This window comes from Stigmatopora argus, chromosome 12 (genome assembly GCF_051989625.1).
Source record: "Stigmatopora argus isolate UIUO_Sarg chromosome 12, RoL_Sarg_1.0, whole genome shotgun sequence".
Classification (NCBI taxonomy): Eukaryota; Metazoa; Chordata; class Actinopteri; order Syngnathiformes; family Syngnathidae; genus Stigmatopora; species Stigmatopora argus.
This window is the reverse complement of record NC_135398.1, coordinates 9,397,013-9,412,020: the sequence shown is the minus strand read 5'-3', so window position 1 is coordinate 9,412,020 and position 15,008 is coordinate 9,397,013. Positions and strand designations below refer to the sequence as shown.

At 39.4% G+C, this 15,008-nt stretch overlaps 1 protein-coding gene across 1 annotated transcript; it reads right to left on the bottom strand.

The window, feature by feature from the left end:
* Positions 1–11,451: 11,451 nt before the first annotated feature.
* On the bottom strand, positions 11,452–14,897 carry psma8 (proteasome 20S subunit alpha 8). The gene is made up of 7 exons (XM_077614417.1): positions 14,657–14,897; positions 13,840–13,966; positions 13,614–13,738; positions 12,676–12,798; positions 12,423–12,542; positions 11,945–12,007; positions 11,452–11,863 (listed from the first exon to the last, which is right to left on the bottom strand). Exons 1-7 carry the CDS (start codon positions 14,756–14,758, stop codon positions 11,768–11,770), a joined length of 756 nt encoding a protein of 251 aa, XP_077470543.1. The 5' UTR covers positions 14,759–14,897; the 3' UTR covers positions 11,452–11,767.
* Between the last annotated feature and the right edge of the window lie 111 nt (positions 14,898–15,008).

The following is a 15,008-nucleotide window of genomic DNA, read 5'->3' as shown; positions in this document are numbered from 1 at the left end:
AGGTATGGTATAGTACATACCTTTCGAGGCTTACATCCAATGGGCTGTCATTTATGCACCTTCATTCACAATACTAACACTGGGTGAACACAACAGGTGGGGGTGGGTTTTCATCTCCCACCTTTACCTGTGAAAAAAGCCCATTTAGCACTAATAAGTCCAGCATAGTTTCTGCCCTGTTTGAAGTCCTTCAGCATAATGAACAGAGGTGAATGTTCATATATACATATATATATATATATATTTACAGTATCATGAATTTTGTGTGTGCTGTGTTTTGCGTCCTTTGTCGCCAAAAACAATCAAAGTGAACATTTTTGGTTCTTTAATTTATTGCACATATGAATGTGGATGAAGAAAGTAAAATACCACTAAAATAACATTTCACAGATCAGAGATAAAAGTAATCACATTATCTTTCTTACATGAGTGCAGGTGCTGTAATTCATCATTGCAGCTGTATGTGAAGCCGACTTGCTCACAGGAGGTCAAAGTTTGGCCACGGGGGCTTCCAGCTGCAGCCTGGCTGACCCTCGACGGCCGTCTCGCCTAACTACTACTGGAGTCAGTCACCCCCCAGCAGTTTGAGTGCGCCACTGATCCGGTGCTGGCTCATGTGGCCTGGTATGACTGTGCTGCATCTTGTGCAGTGCAAAAATAAGAGGACCTGCAATTGCAGAGCTAGCCTCCCCATGGGTAAATGACTTTTTTTTGTTTGCTTGCTTTAAAATTGTCTTAGATATTATAAGTGCTTTGGTCATTTTTAACCCACTTGTAATTGAAATAAGACTTTTTCGATGCTATATGTTTTGTGTAATCATTCATTTTTGTCTCGTCATATTGTAATTTATGGGGTCTCGTAATACGCATGTTGGACATATCTGGCAGTCGCCCAATGCGGCTTTTTTTGGAGTATTGCATTTTGTCACAAGATCAGATCTGATCCGATCCGGTAGTCGCATGTCTTCAGGACCATCGAGCTTTTCGACTGCAGTAAATCAAACCACTAGGCCAAGGGTGTCAGACTCGGGTTGGTTCGCGGGCCGCGTTAACGTCAACTCGATTTCATGTGGGCCGGACCATTTTAGATATAATATTTAGATTTTTTTTATAAATTGATTAAAAGAACTGGATTAAAATCCCTGAATATTCAGTTTTTTATAGATCTAAAACAATGTTTATTTTAGCTTTTTATATATTTTTTTAGATTTTACAAAATAATTTTTTTACTAAAAACACAGAAAAAAATTGATTAAAAAATTACATGTATTGATTTAAAAGGGGAAAAATCAGGAAATTTAATATACATCTATACTCTTCATTTTAATTTGATCCTAAAACAGAAAGTCGGCACTCATGATTTACTTTCCCAGGCCATACAAAATGATGCGGTGGGCCTGATTTGGCCGCCACTTTGACACATGTGCACTAGGCAAACATGTCTGCTGAGTGCAAATATTTCTCTTTAGAAACTGATAATGGTAGCAGTGTACAGTTTAAAATAGAGCATTTCTTATTAAAGTGAGCACTTGGTGGTACCTCCTGTCCCACCAGACCTCACTTTAATACGTCTTATTTTTTGCATTATTTTTACTGGATGAAAAATTCTGTCAACTGATTGGTATCTGGAAAACATATCTTGAACAAAATTGGGTCGGAAATAAAAAAATCAGCATCGGGACATTGCTAGTAAACTGTTTGTAGAATAAATAAATACAAATACATTTTACAACAACTCAATGTCACTACTAATACAATATTTCTTTTGTACAACTTTTTGCAGATCCATACAAAAATCCTTCTTTCAAATTTACCCGCCTTACTAAAATCCAGTCTTACATGCCTGCGTACCAACTCAAAAACCTGCAGGTCTAGACATGAAACTAGAGCCCTGACTGTTTTGAACAGCCTCATGTTGTGTCTAATCTACTGTTTTCTTCATGCAATTGACAACACTGCCAATGATCAATGAGTTGTATTCATTATTTTAGGGTCAGAGGGGGTCGCATTGAGTACCAGGGAGAAGGAAGGAAAAAGCGGTCATTGCCGAGCCACTTCCTGCCGGCCTGACTCGCTCCTTTATCCGTCAGGATCAGTTGTTAGTGCTGGCACTTTTCCTCGCCTCTCCACTGGAGAGAGGTGGCTCTCAGCTGGAGAGAGGCGCCGCGAGCTACACGTTGCCAAGCATTGTGTGCGGAAAGACACACGGCATACTTGAGAGAGCCTGTGCAGGTGCACAGAGGAAGAACATGGGGGCACACACCTAAGGGCCTCACACTTTTTGCCCTCCTCCTAACAGACATCAGGCTTTATTTGAGCGGCCGTCTGTGCATCCTTATTTGTTATCGGGGCTAGAAGGAAGGCAGGGGGCTGATTTACCGATAGTACACGGTGCTCGAGGGATGAAAAGGCCCCCATAATAAAACTAAAATGACGTTCAATTGACTGCAGACCTCGGCCAAGGATAAACTGGTAGCAAGTGTTTGTCTATTTTGTGGCGAATTGCGCACTACTTCATAGCATTTCAACGTCATCTGCAGAAAAGGCATTCCAGAAGTTTTAGTTTCTTCAAGAAAAATTTGGGTGGTAAAATATTCTTTGATGATTGGTTCATGATTCATATACTGCATATACGTATGTATGCAGTGTATGAATTGCTTCATGAAGGAGAGAAAATGCTGTAAACAAGAATGACCTTCATTGGGCAAGGATTTTATAAACGTAATCATTTATAACCTGGGGTTTAAGATATATAACAATTGTTGAGAAAATTTGATATGATCATTTCCGTGATTTTCAGATTTCAAAGGAAATTGCAAGACGCAGATAGATAGATGAGACAAAGTCAGCAAGTCGAAAACGCAGGCAGTAAAGCCAGTCTTGCTCGTTTTGTGTTTTTGCTGCTTTTCTGTCTTAATGATTTGATTTGGTGATTCTTAATGATCCCATTTACTTTGATTTGCTTTGTACTTTGTGCTTTTGCTTTGTTGTTCTGTCTAATCACCCTCTTGCTACTGCCACAATGAAATTTCCTGAATACGGGATGAATAAAGTTATCCAATCCAATCCAAAAAAGAAAGTGTTCATTTAGAGCCAAATGCAAAAAGTGAATAAGGCAACAAATGTACTCTAAGACTAAATTCATAGTATTTTAATGAAAGCAAGTACACATGTACAGTAATTAGGATATTTGCTAACTTTAAAAAATGAACATACAAAGTATTCTATAAGTTTGTTTTCTTTAGAAAGGCTTTCTAATTTTCTTCATTGACCCAATAAAATGAACATGTGACCCAATAAAATGAACATGTGACCCAAGGAAACCCTGTTATTTGCCTTTTCTTATTAGACTGACAATATGGTGAAAGTGAGCCTGGGCCTCAGTCTGGGAAATTTTTATATTCCTTTAAAAGTGATCCTTTAGTTTCCTGTTGGTTTAGACGCTGACAGGCTACAAGAGGCTCCACGACATCAGGCATCCATCTCAGGATGTCAGTCGCAGAGACAAAAGAGGCAACGAGGGACAGATAAAGAAAGTGATGGGGAACAAGAACAGAGTTAAGACTAAGCGGAGAGGAAGTTGTAAGTCTATGTCCAATGATGGGACTATGTTTAGAGGGTCTTAAACTCGCACAAAAAGAAAGAACCCCAACACATTTTGAACAATTTCAGACAAGATTCTTTTTTTTTATCAGCCACCTGTACTTTACTTTAATTTATTTTCAAACAATATCTGTTAAATGTTCAGGAATAATTACTCTTTAAAAAAGATAGCCCCCATTGATTTTCTACTGTTACAAAAGATCTTTGAAGTACTTTAGTAGGTAATTTCATCCCCAAACTTTCAGGGATTCGATTGCCTCATCGAAGAATGACCTTTTTTTGAATTTGAATGACGTTCGACAGAAAATTCTTGGAATAATATGATTTTTTTTATTATGCCTTAGCAGCACCACTACCCTTTTGCCTTCTGGTTTTACCTTCTGCCTCCCAACATGATTTGAGCTCATTGCAGCAGCAATTTGGATGATTCACCTGGTGAGAAACGAGCGAGTGACTGAGTGAGGACTGATGTTTTCATCACAATTATATGTCTCACTCAGCACACTCTCCCTGCTACTCTTGCTAATTTAGATTGAGATCCTTCCAGGCTTTCCCCCCTATCTTTCATTTTCCTGCCTTCCATCTCTTCTCTCTGCATCCCATCAGCCCCTTGATAGGAAAAAAAAAGCCTTCATGTCTGTGACTTTCTTGCCCCGCAGCGCATGAAGCCCTCTTTTATTTTGATCATCGCAGCACAATGGATTCATGCCATTCTGGCAACTTTATTCAGTATCAGCCCGAATTTACATACTGCTTAACAAGTTTGTGCGTGACTGTTGATGCCCCTGATCAAAGTGCTTTTGGAAATCTTTCTCATCTGATTTCCCACCCCCTCTTCCATCCTTCATTTTAAATGCATGCCACAGACAGGCATCTTTAACTCAGGGGCAGAAAAAGGTAACCTTAGTGCTGCACAAGCCCAAATGTCATCTAACAAGGAGGGCTCATGTCCCGGGGATACAGATAATGTAATCTAAGCAGTATACAGTGTGTGACTGTGTGTCTTTGAGCGTGTGTGTGTGTGTGTGTGCGTTTTCATGAGTTGCCCCAGTGTGTATTGGCAGCTTTGGTTTAGGGGCACAGGATGACAAAAGTCAAAGCAGTCATGTGTCATTTTGGGTGCTGAGGGGCTGGGACCTGCCTGGGGGGCTGTCCTCTCTGTCAGACGCACTCAGACATCTGCACTGAACTCTCCTGCCGTCTCCTCCTTGTTGTTCATCTTCTGGATGCTCAATAGAATTGGACAATATGGGCTCTGTGTTAAATCTGAATAACGAAAGCTGCAGTGATAAATTCTTTTGGCCATTAGGCTGCAATTGTGCGAGAAAGTTGTTCCTTTGACATGACACATCCTCCCCAACCGCGTGAATCTCTACATTTTAGTTCTGGTTGAACGACAGGTGGTGGGGAAAAATGTTTTCTTCAGAGGAGCTCATGATTGTATCATTCGTTTCTGCCTAGATTCCAAATGTGTTTAGTTAGGAATGCATGGTGATGGAGTGGTTAACACATCCGCTTCACAGTTCTGAGATTGATGGTTCAATTCCCAGTGGGCTCCGACCTTCCTGTGTGAAGTTTGCATGTTCTACCCGTGCCTGGGTGGGTTTTCTCCAGGTGCTCCCGTTCCTCGCAGATCCCCAAAAATATACATACTAGGCTGGTTGAACACTCTAAATCAGGGTTAGTTTGCGGGCCGCTTTAACGTCAACTTGATTTCACGTGGGCCAGACCATTTTAGATATAATATTTAGATTTTTTTAAATAAATGGATTAAAAGAACTGGATTAAAAGCCCTGAATATTCAGTTTTTTATAGATGTATAATAATGTTTATTTTAGATTTTTTTATATATATGTTTAGATTTTATAAAATGATTTTTGAACTAAAAACACAGTAAAAATGGATTAAAAAATTACAATTATTGATTTAAAAGGGGGAAATCAGGAAATTTAATATACATCTATACTCTTCATTTTAATTTGATCCTAAACAGAAAGTTGGCACTCATGATTTACTTTCCTGGGCCACAAAAAAAATGATGCAGCGGGCCAGATTTGGCCCCCAGGCCGCCACTTTGACACATGTGCTCTAAAATGTCCTTAGGTATGAGTGTGAGCGTTAATGGTTGCTCGTCTCATTTGCCCTGCGATTGGCTGACAACCAATTCAGGGTGGACGCCGCCTACTGCCCACAATTGGCTGGGATAGGCTCTAGCACCCCCATGACCCTTGTGAGAAAACATGAATATTTCTATATTGCTTTATATTTCAAACCATAAAATTAATTGAATCAGATATCACTCTATAAATCTTTCACTTTAATCTCTATAAATTCATTGCATGTTTAATAACAGCTAATGCATGGCGGAACTCAGTGTACTATGTTCTACCAGTCTTTTGAAAACACAAAAGGAAGACAACAAACGACTTAAGCACACAGTAGTGTAAAACTGATAAATGAATATAGTTTGACACAACATGGCTGACATGTGCAACAAGAGGATTTTCTTTATGCCAAGGGAAAGGGACTACACCACAATTGTTCGCTCCAAGCCTTGGAATTCTAACCACAACTTCATACACGTGGAGTCCATCAAGAGGCTGCTCTTGGAACAGCAGGCGGTCAACATAAGAGGACTGTGACAGTTGTTCCAAACTCAGTGAAGGCACTGCAGTAGTATGCATACCAGTTCCAGATTTTATATTTTTGTAGTTGTATATTCTTATCAGAAAAACACATTTTACTACTTTCTTCCAATGTTAACCACTGGGTTTCAACTATCCTGTATAGTGCAAGAGTTGATTCCAGTTCATTTATTGTGCCACTTGTTGTGCGTTGAGGCTCATTACCTTGATTTGTAACATCCCAAGTAAAATTTTATACAATTCTTTTAAGTAGGTTGATGAAATAATCCATCAAAACACATCTGCCATGAAGAAATTGATATTTTTGAGAATGTTCCTGCAAAATCCAAATGCTGTGTTGTCAACTAATTCCTTACCAACAATAGTGCAAATATAGTCTGCAAGCTGAGCAAATTTGAAAATGTGAAATAAGTAAGAGAAAAAATGGCTTCAAAAAGTACAATGAAAAGAGGGCGTGGGTGGAAAGAAGGGAATCGTGGGAATGCAAGATTGCACCTCCCTCGGGCAATCTAATTATCCTATGGGCCGATGGTTCCTCCTTATGCATCGGCTGACATTTTCCTGTAACTCCATCCCGAGTAATGCCATGTGATGTGTGACGGGCCTCTGCCATGGCGCTGTGAGGCCGCCAGGCCCTGGAGCAGCCGGCGTTTTGCCCCGCAGCCTCCCATGGATTGTTTATTTTAGCATTCATCCACATTTTGCTCTCCTTTTGTCTTTTCTTCTCTCTGGTGTCTACTTTCAATCGGAGGAGGATTCTCTCCAGTAGGACAAAACCCCTGAAAGGTGACCCTCGAGAGGTAACCCAAAACCTCTTCAATGGTGTTTTCCCTCATAAAACTATTAGTATTCCTGCACCTTTCAAAGGACACAAAGATACGAGGCTGTCAGCCGTATCTGTTACTCAACTGTATGCTCAAAATTGAGAAGAGAGCGAGACTTAAAAAATAAGATTCCGGGACAGAGGAGATAAGATGTTTGATTGGAGTTAATGGAATGACATTTAAAATAAATCCCTGCAGCTGGAGGAGAATACTAGAAGAGAATTTTTTTTTTTGCTTTTCGAAGTCGGCATGTAGATATGCCCAAACTTAGCTTTACATTGCAAAAGACCCCCCAAGGGAGGAAGGGTGGAGGCGGGCCAGAGCCCTATACACACAAATAGTTGATGTGTGTGACTGTCGACGTGTGACAAGCAGAAAAGGGACAGTGTTGAGAGCGTAGCCTTTTACGACCCAACACACTTTGACAGCTTGGCCATGGCTGGAGGACACAAGCAATGCTGCTGTTTCATCTGACAATTTCAAGCAAAAAAATAAATAAATAAAAAACAAGGCTCCCTACGCGGATTGGCTTGTTCACAGAGTGTGTGTGTGCGTGTGTGTGAGTTAAAAGAGACAAAAACATGTTTGCAAAATAGAGGTGTCACACTGTCAGTGTGGAAGATGAAAAAGACAGATGAAAGGGGAAAGTGATGATGACGATGCTTTTGAGGCAACACTGCGCTCTGCTGGTGGAGGCCGACGAGAACTCGTAAAAATTCAATACACAAAATTCAACAAATCATATGATGTCCACATTATCTGTCTAAACCTTTTTTAACTTCTGCTTTTGATAGAAACTGCTACACTTTGATTACATTCACTAAAAAGTTAAAGTAAATTAGTTTTGCTTACTACTGAAATGTTCATTCATTCATTTTCTGAACCGCTTTATCCTCACTAGGGTCGTGGGGGGTGCTGGAGCCTATCCCACCTGACTTCGGGCCAGAGGCGGGGGAAACCCTGAATTGGTGGCCAGCCAATCACAGGGCACAAGGAGACAAACAACCATTCACGCTCACACTCACACTTAGGGGCAATTTAGAGTGTCCAATCATCCCACCACGCATGTCTTTGGAATGTGGGAGGAAATCGGAGAACCCGGAGAAAACCCACGCAGGCCCGGGGATAACATGTAAACTCCACACAGGGGGAGAGACCTGGATTTAAACCCAGGACCCCAGAGCTGTGAGGCCAACATCCTAACCACTCAAGACCCCAGGCCGCCTTATTTTTTAACATATTTATTTTAATTAGTTATCGGGATAACCAAAGACACTTGGTTTAGATGTTTCAATGACTGGTAAAATATGGAATACAGTAGATTAAGACAATAAAATTATGAAACAATTTACTTAAATAATATCTTGCATTTTAAAACCTGCTATCCTCGCTTTAGCTTTCTCGAGATTTTCTTCATGTCGTGGAGACGTCACAAAGACAGTCAGCAATGTGGGCAGAGGGTAATAGGCTAAACTAGACTTACTCATCTTCAAACCTAAGGTCAAAGAATAAAACTAAAATTACACCAGTACAATAAAGGTATTCTACAGGTGCAAAGACGGGTGGGCCTCAATACATCAATGTAATTAAGTATTTGTACCAAGTAACTTCCCACTTCCGGACTAAATACTGCATTAGCTCTCCATCTACTGCATACTACTCACCAAGTAAATTAGCATCAGTGCCCTTCATAAAGACCCGAGGGCAGTAATGTGCAGACAAAATTTAAACACACCACGAGGGACACATCTATGAAACATGGCCGGAGGGGCGTCATATTAAAAATGACCAAAAAAAAATCAAGCTCTTCAAAGTGAAAGAAGAGTTGTGGCTGTCATTTGGAAAAGGGTCACACTCGTTGTTGCTTAGGGATGGATGTTTAAATCCTACAGCAATGTCCAAGACATGCAGGTATATATTTGTAAACTATTCTGATTACAAATGTCATTTTTAAAAATTCAATTTGAAATATATTTTACACATCCTATTAGAGCACACGACATCTCAGCGGAAATAATTTTGTTTAACAATTTAAAGAAAAAAAAGAAACAGAACAGAATTTCATATTTAAAAATGAATAAAGGCTAATATTTCCAAAAAGTAGTAAAAACAGCATTTGTCAGACATTTGTACCTACCAGTAATTCATTCATTCATTTTCCATACAGCACTCCTCGTAAGTGTTCTGGGGGGTGCTGGAGCCTATCCCAGCTGACTTTTGAAAATTGAATAATTTATACTATGTTGTTGTTTACATTTTCAACTGTGATAGAATGTCATTCTCTGAACACAAACACTCCAAATAGAAAATAACACAACTGTATCGATTTCGCCTCTTAACTGGAACAAAACAAAAATTTTAAAACATAAATTCTATGAGCAACCATCTTTAATATCAAAGTCATTCATCCTAGCTTTTGTCTTTTCTTTTAACTTATTGCCCACCATTGTCGGCAATAAATATCCCATCCATTATCCAAATAAGTTTACCATTTGAAGTCTAATGCCCACCAAGTATTGATTGAGCACCAAATATTTTTAATTTTAGGTTGCTCAGGTTCTATAGAGAAGACATAAATACATCACAGCATTTTTTTTTATGTGCAACTAGCCTCTGAGCTGTATGTGTGTCTCTGCATGTTTGCATACAAACAATGCACTCAGTTGACAGCCCGCAGCAGTGTGCATTCTTGCTTGGAGAGTACATGTCCTAGGGCTGTGTTCCTCCGCTGATGACCTCTGGTGAAGCCATTATCTTCTGCATTAATGATGAGCAGAAGCAGGCGATGAGAGAGATGGACTTTGTCCTCAGGCACCGCAGTAGAAGCTGCTGATTATGGCCTACAATGATGGAAAAATAAAGGAAGAAGGGGGAATAGTGGCAGGAGAAAAAAGAGAAGCCTTCATACCCACGAGCAGCTACAAAGACTCTTTGCTGAAGCACAAAATACGCTGAGCCCAGATCAGACTTTTATCAATAATGTCCAGCCAAAGCCGACCAATCCACTCAATTCATTGCCTTTTATCATGCAACCTGGAAGTGACTTCTCGATAAATGAGCATGAACTTGAAATAATACTCAGTTTATTGTACACGCTCATAAATAACATTTTTTTTCTCATTGAGATCTGTGAATTATTTACCAGGGAATTAGGGGAAATGTTTTATTCTAGATTGAAAACTGCACTATATCATCATATAAGTGTCGGTGTTTCCAACATGATCTCATTGACTATTCTCTGATTAATAATTAATTTTAGTTATGTTCCACATACGTAGAAATTAACTTCAAGCACAATAATTTACTTTTCCTGGATGCTCCTTAAAACAGATTTTCTCTCGTTTCGTGAAAGACACTTATGGCTATTTGTCTGTAATCCTGTCAATAAAATCTAAAAACAGAACCTCCATAGCAGGGGTAAATACAGATAGCAATTTGGCATGTGGCTGAAAATGAGTTACTTTGTCACGTTATCGAGCAGTTCAAACGGCAGACCAATATAGGAGACGCTCCAAACAAGACAAACGGCAAACAAAGTGCCGTTGCTCTCGTCAAGGCAGCCAGTGCAACCACTCAGGAAATCCTCGCTCGGGGAGATGATTCTAAATGAAGGACTTTAACCATTTACCATTATGTCTTTGGTGGAGAGTCAGAGGGAAGCCCCCCAGGGCAAAGCACAACTTTTTTCAAAGGGGCTCCCAGATTAAAGTCCCTGAAAGTTACCATTGGGGTCTGAGGCCAGGATCCCATTAAGCGGCCCTTCCATACCTCGAGCCATAATTGTGTCGTTGAGGATTCACAGCAGTGCTTGCTTGATAAGCGAATTTAAGGTAAAAGGGGTGCTGGGGACAAAGAAAAATGGTGGAGGGGTCTAGTTAGGATACCATTAGATGCTGCGTTCGCACCTCACTAATTTATTTTGGAATAACAGAGGGAAGGAAATGGTGGTCAGTGGTATTTGGACTAGCTCTTTTAATGGGGGGTGGGATGCTCTGACAATAGTGCAATTAATAAAAGCAAAAAAAAACAACTAATAACTGTAATAGTTTGTTTTTTGCTGAGATATTCTGTAGTGATTATCACAAGGGCACCTATACAATCTGCATAAACCACACTATTGGAAGTTATGTAGATTATAGCAGGTATGTTTTATTCATGTTCATTATACCTACCTAGAAAATTGACATAAAAGATCTCGATATTTCAAAACCCTGAAGCAAATATTGGAAGATTATGTAGGAATATAGAGTTGTAACATCAGTAAACTTATCATCCAAAACAAGAATCCTTTATTTTTAAATCATGGGTTTATGATACCATAAAGCTAGCTATTGTAGTGTGTTATCTTTTGTGCCATGATAGAATGATCAGAGACTTCATAAACAAGGATCTTTTATTGAGAGTTTTTCCCAATTACAATTCTGAATGCTTTTGAACATGTCATATTCATCACCATCAAAATGATTGATGAATGATAGAAAAGTCTTCTTTGAAACCTAACTTGAGTGCTGCATGTATGTATGAGTGATTATATTTACATACTTAAACAGCTGGAGGTATAGTACATCTGGTGCAGTCTCTCAAGTTAGGATTCACCTCTTTACAGTGGAATAAATGATGAGTTTTCAGCCCCTCTATCCTCTCCAAAAGGCTACTTCCATATCCAAGTGCAACAAACAAAAACATTTTAAAAAATCAGGTGGACTTTTTCTGCTTCTTCTTTTCAGCTTCTTCCTCTTTTTCCTTTTCAATTTCAGCCACCAGTGTCTCAATCTCCTTGGACTCCAGGATCTGATAACACCCACAATTCATTATGAGCATAAATGGAACAGTAATAGAATGTAAAATTTAAGCCAAGTGAATTAAAATCACCTTTAGTGGTTGATTCCGTCTGATAACGGCCAGCTCAATATTTTTTCCTCCTGACTGGACCACCTGTGAGAGGCAAATGAATGAATAGACTTTCACCCGAAGGGGGTAGCTTGTACCTTTTTCAATTATTTTGTAAAAAAAAAAACTATTTTACGTTCAAATTCAGCACTGGCTCAAATTCTCATATCTCATACAGATTATTCAGAGCAATTATCCTGTAGTGTTGAGTTTACTCAGAAAAAGAATTCCCTTACTGATTCCTTCACAGTAGATGGACACATTCATAAATGTTGAGCATGGTAAATATTAAATCTATGCATAATCCACAAATTTTACACAAATACTTAAGTAAACAACCAAAACGTACTTATCCGTTACGCTTACAGCTCAGTTGGTGCTGCTTATTTTTCTACTTCATTAAGTGTATTTGAACAATGTAGCAAATATTGATTCTTAAGCACAACATTAAAAAACCCACCTCAAGCAAAGCTTTGATTGCTAACTTGATAGCTTCATTATCTCCAGCGATGGCTTCATCTGTGTAGTTTTTCTCCAGGAACTCTCGAACCGTTTTGGCACTACGGCCAATTGCGTTCGCCTAATAGGAAATGGATGATACACTCGGTTAGCATTGCTCAGCAGCATTCAAACCACCATTGAGTCGGAAATGATCGCATGCTGCATGCACTAAAGCCAAATGACAAAAATTAAAGCACATCAAAGTTACTCACCTTCCAAGCATGGTAGGTCCCCGATGGATCTGTCTGATACAGCCTAGGAGTGCCATCATCGTCAAAGCCAACAATCAGAGCAGAAATGCCGAACGGCCTTCGACCATTGCTTTGAGTGTAGCGCTTAAAATAATAATAAAAAAACATTTAAAACATGGTTGCAATCCAACAAATAAAAGGAAACATTTGACCAGGGGCGACATTGCTGATTCAAATGTCTTTGAAATTAAGATGAATGTTAAAAGTCTATTTTATTGGCACAATGCTACTCTGTCCATTCACTTCGCAATCAGACCCAATTACAGGTAAGCCTGTGCTCAGGTGATGCCACTACACCCACCAGTCCCCTTCTATCTGATACCTTGGTCGCCGGTCTTTTGGTCGCCGATCTTTTGGTCGCCCGGAAGGTAAGTGATAATTACAATTTAAATCGTTGCTCTAATTCCCTAAATACAAACTGTGAATTACTATTTAGTCATACTTAATGCCCTAGTAATTATTAGGCTTAAGAAAAGCTCCAAACTTCCCGGACTTTTATTGTTTTTTGTTGGAGAACTTGTTAAGACCCTGACGGACGTACCTTCCTAAGGGGTAAACTCATGTACATACAAACTCTTATACACTCACACGTCGGCTCAGTGAAACTGCTCATGGCCATTGTTGGCTTTTATTGATGCATAGACCGTGTTGTTTTACCTTGTTTTGTCGCCGGTCTTTTGGTCGCCCCGACCGCGACAACGGGCGACCAAACGACCGCACACGGATACCTTTACATAAAATCTATTCTTCTCTTAACACTTACGACTTCATGTTCATGTAAATGAGATCTATGTCGGATCATTTATCAATGACTTGATTGTCGGATCAATTATATAACATTTAGAAGGTCAACTGTAGATACAATGAGCTTAGTAGAGTGGAAATAACCAAAGGCATACCTGTTTCAGTGTGGCTATGTAGCGTGTGATGTATTCCACAGTGACGGGATCTTCCACTGTCAACCGGTGGCTCTGACACTCAACACGAGCTCTGTTTATCACAATCCGAGCATCTGCTGTCAGTCCTGGAAACATCAGAGTAGAGGCATCAGGAACAAAAAGAATGGTAAATCATTTAACACATGTAGATCTATTATTAATTTTTAGAATTTTTTTAATGGTTCACCTGCAAATGCCATGCAGACATGCTCATCCAGGGCACATATCTTGCGGACCGTTCTCTCTTCTTGTAACTTGGCAACCGATTTTTTCTCAACTCCGAGGACGACTATGTCTTTGCCCCGGATACCCACCTGTATACACAAATGTATCAATACAACAAAAAGCAAGGCCTTCTTTTGTTGACGACATAGAAAAAATAACAGTCATATTAGTATTTATATTACTAGCAGGTAAATTGTTAACATTTCCAACCCCCAGATTTAAAAAAAGGACCCAGGAAATACAGTAAATATTTATGTTTGTCTGTTCCATTAGTTTTTTTTGCTTTTGTTTCTTTAAGGGGGCAGAGGAGGTTGCTTCCATTTATGCATTTCTTTCATTTTTTTAGGCGTGGAAAAAAGGAATCATTGCAATTCCATGTTGGAATAACAATATAAAAAATAGTAAATTAGCTCTGAATCCTATTCCTAGTCGGATGCACCAAAACAATACTGTTGTAACTGCTACATAAATAATACACACAATCAATAGCAGCACTTTTCAATTTTTCTGCAGTTTGTCAAATCAATCCTAACTTGAAAACTGGAACCTTTTTTAGCATGACACAGCGACAAGATGCTAACCACAGATCAAATAATTTCTCATGTAAAATCACGTAGAAAAAACTATGCCCCCCAAACATTGGGTGTTATCAACTAAATTAACACATCGGTAGCGTGGATAATAAACAGTTAGTAGCTTCTTAAAGTGCTGCAAGGGACAGTGAGCTATAAGCAAACTAGCTAGCATTAGCTTTAGTTACAATTCTTTTTTCAACTGACCGCTGTGGATCCCTTCTTTACAGCTTCTTGTGCGTACTCCACTTGGAAAAGATGGCCGTCCGGGGAGAATACTGTGATAGCTCTATCGTATCTTGCCGCCATAGTCTCGCAAGACGCGCACAATGACAAAAACTGACACTTAGAATTCAAATGATTCAGCTAGTTTTTTAGTCGCAAGCTATTCAATCGAACGCTGCCGCTTGATGAGGACTGCGCATGCTCCTAAACTCTGAACTCGGAAGTACTAAAGAGTGAACTCTACGAATGTTTAATAAGGGGTTACATTTAGTGACATTAAAAGAATGAATAAAAATGTTGATATTCTATCAATTAATATCATAAATGGGCATAA

Excerpts from the sequence above, each read along its gene's own strand:
- psma8 (XM_077614417.1), bottom strand. The coding sequence starts at position 14,758 with ATGGCGGCAAGATACGATAGAGCTATCACAGTATTCTCCCCGGACGGC. Across the intron at positions 13,739-13,839 it reads TGTCTGCATGGCATTTGCAG|GACTGACAGCAGATGCTCGG; the intron begins GTGAACCATTAA and ends TGATGTTTCCAG. Across the intron at positions 12,008-12,422 it reads CAATCAAAGCTTTGCTTGAG|GTGGTCCAGTCAGGAGGAAA; the intron begins GTGGGTTTTTTA and ends TGCCTCTCACAG.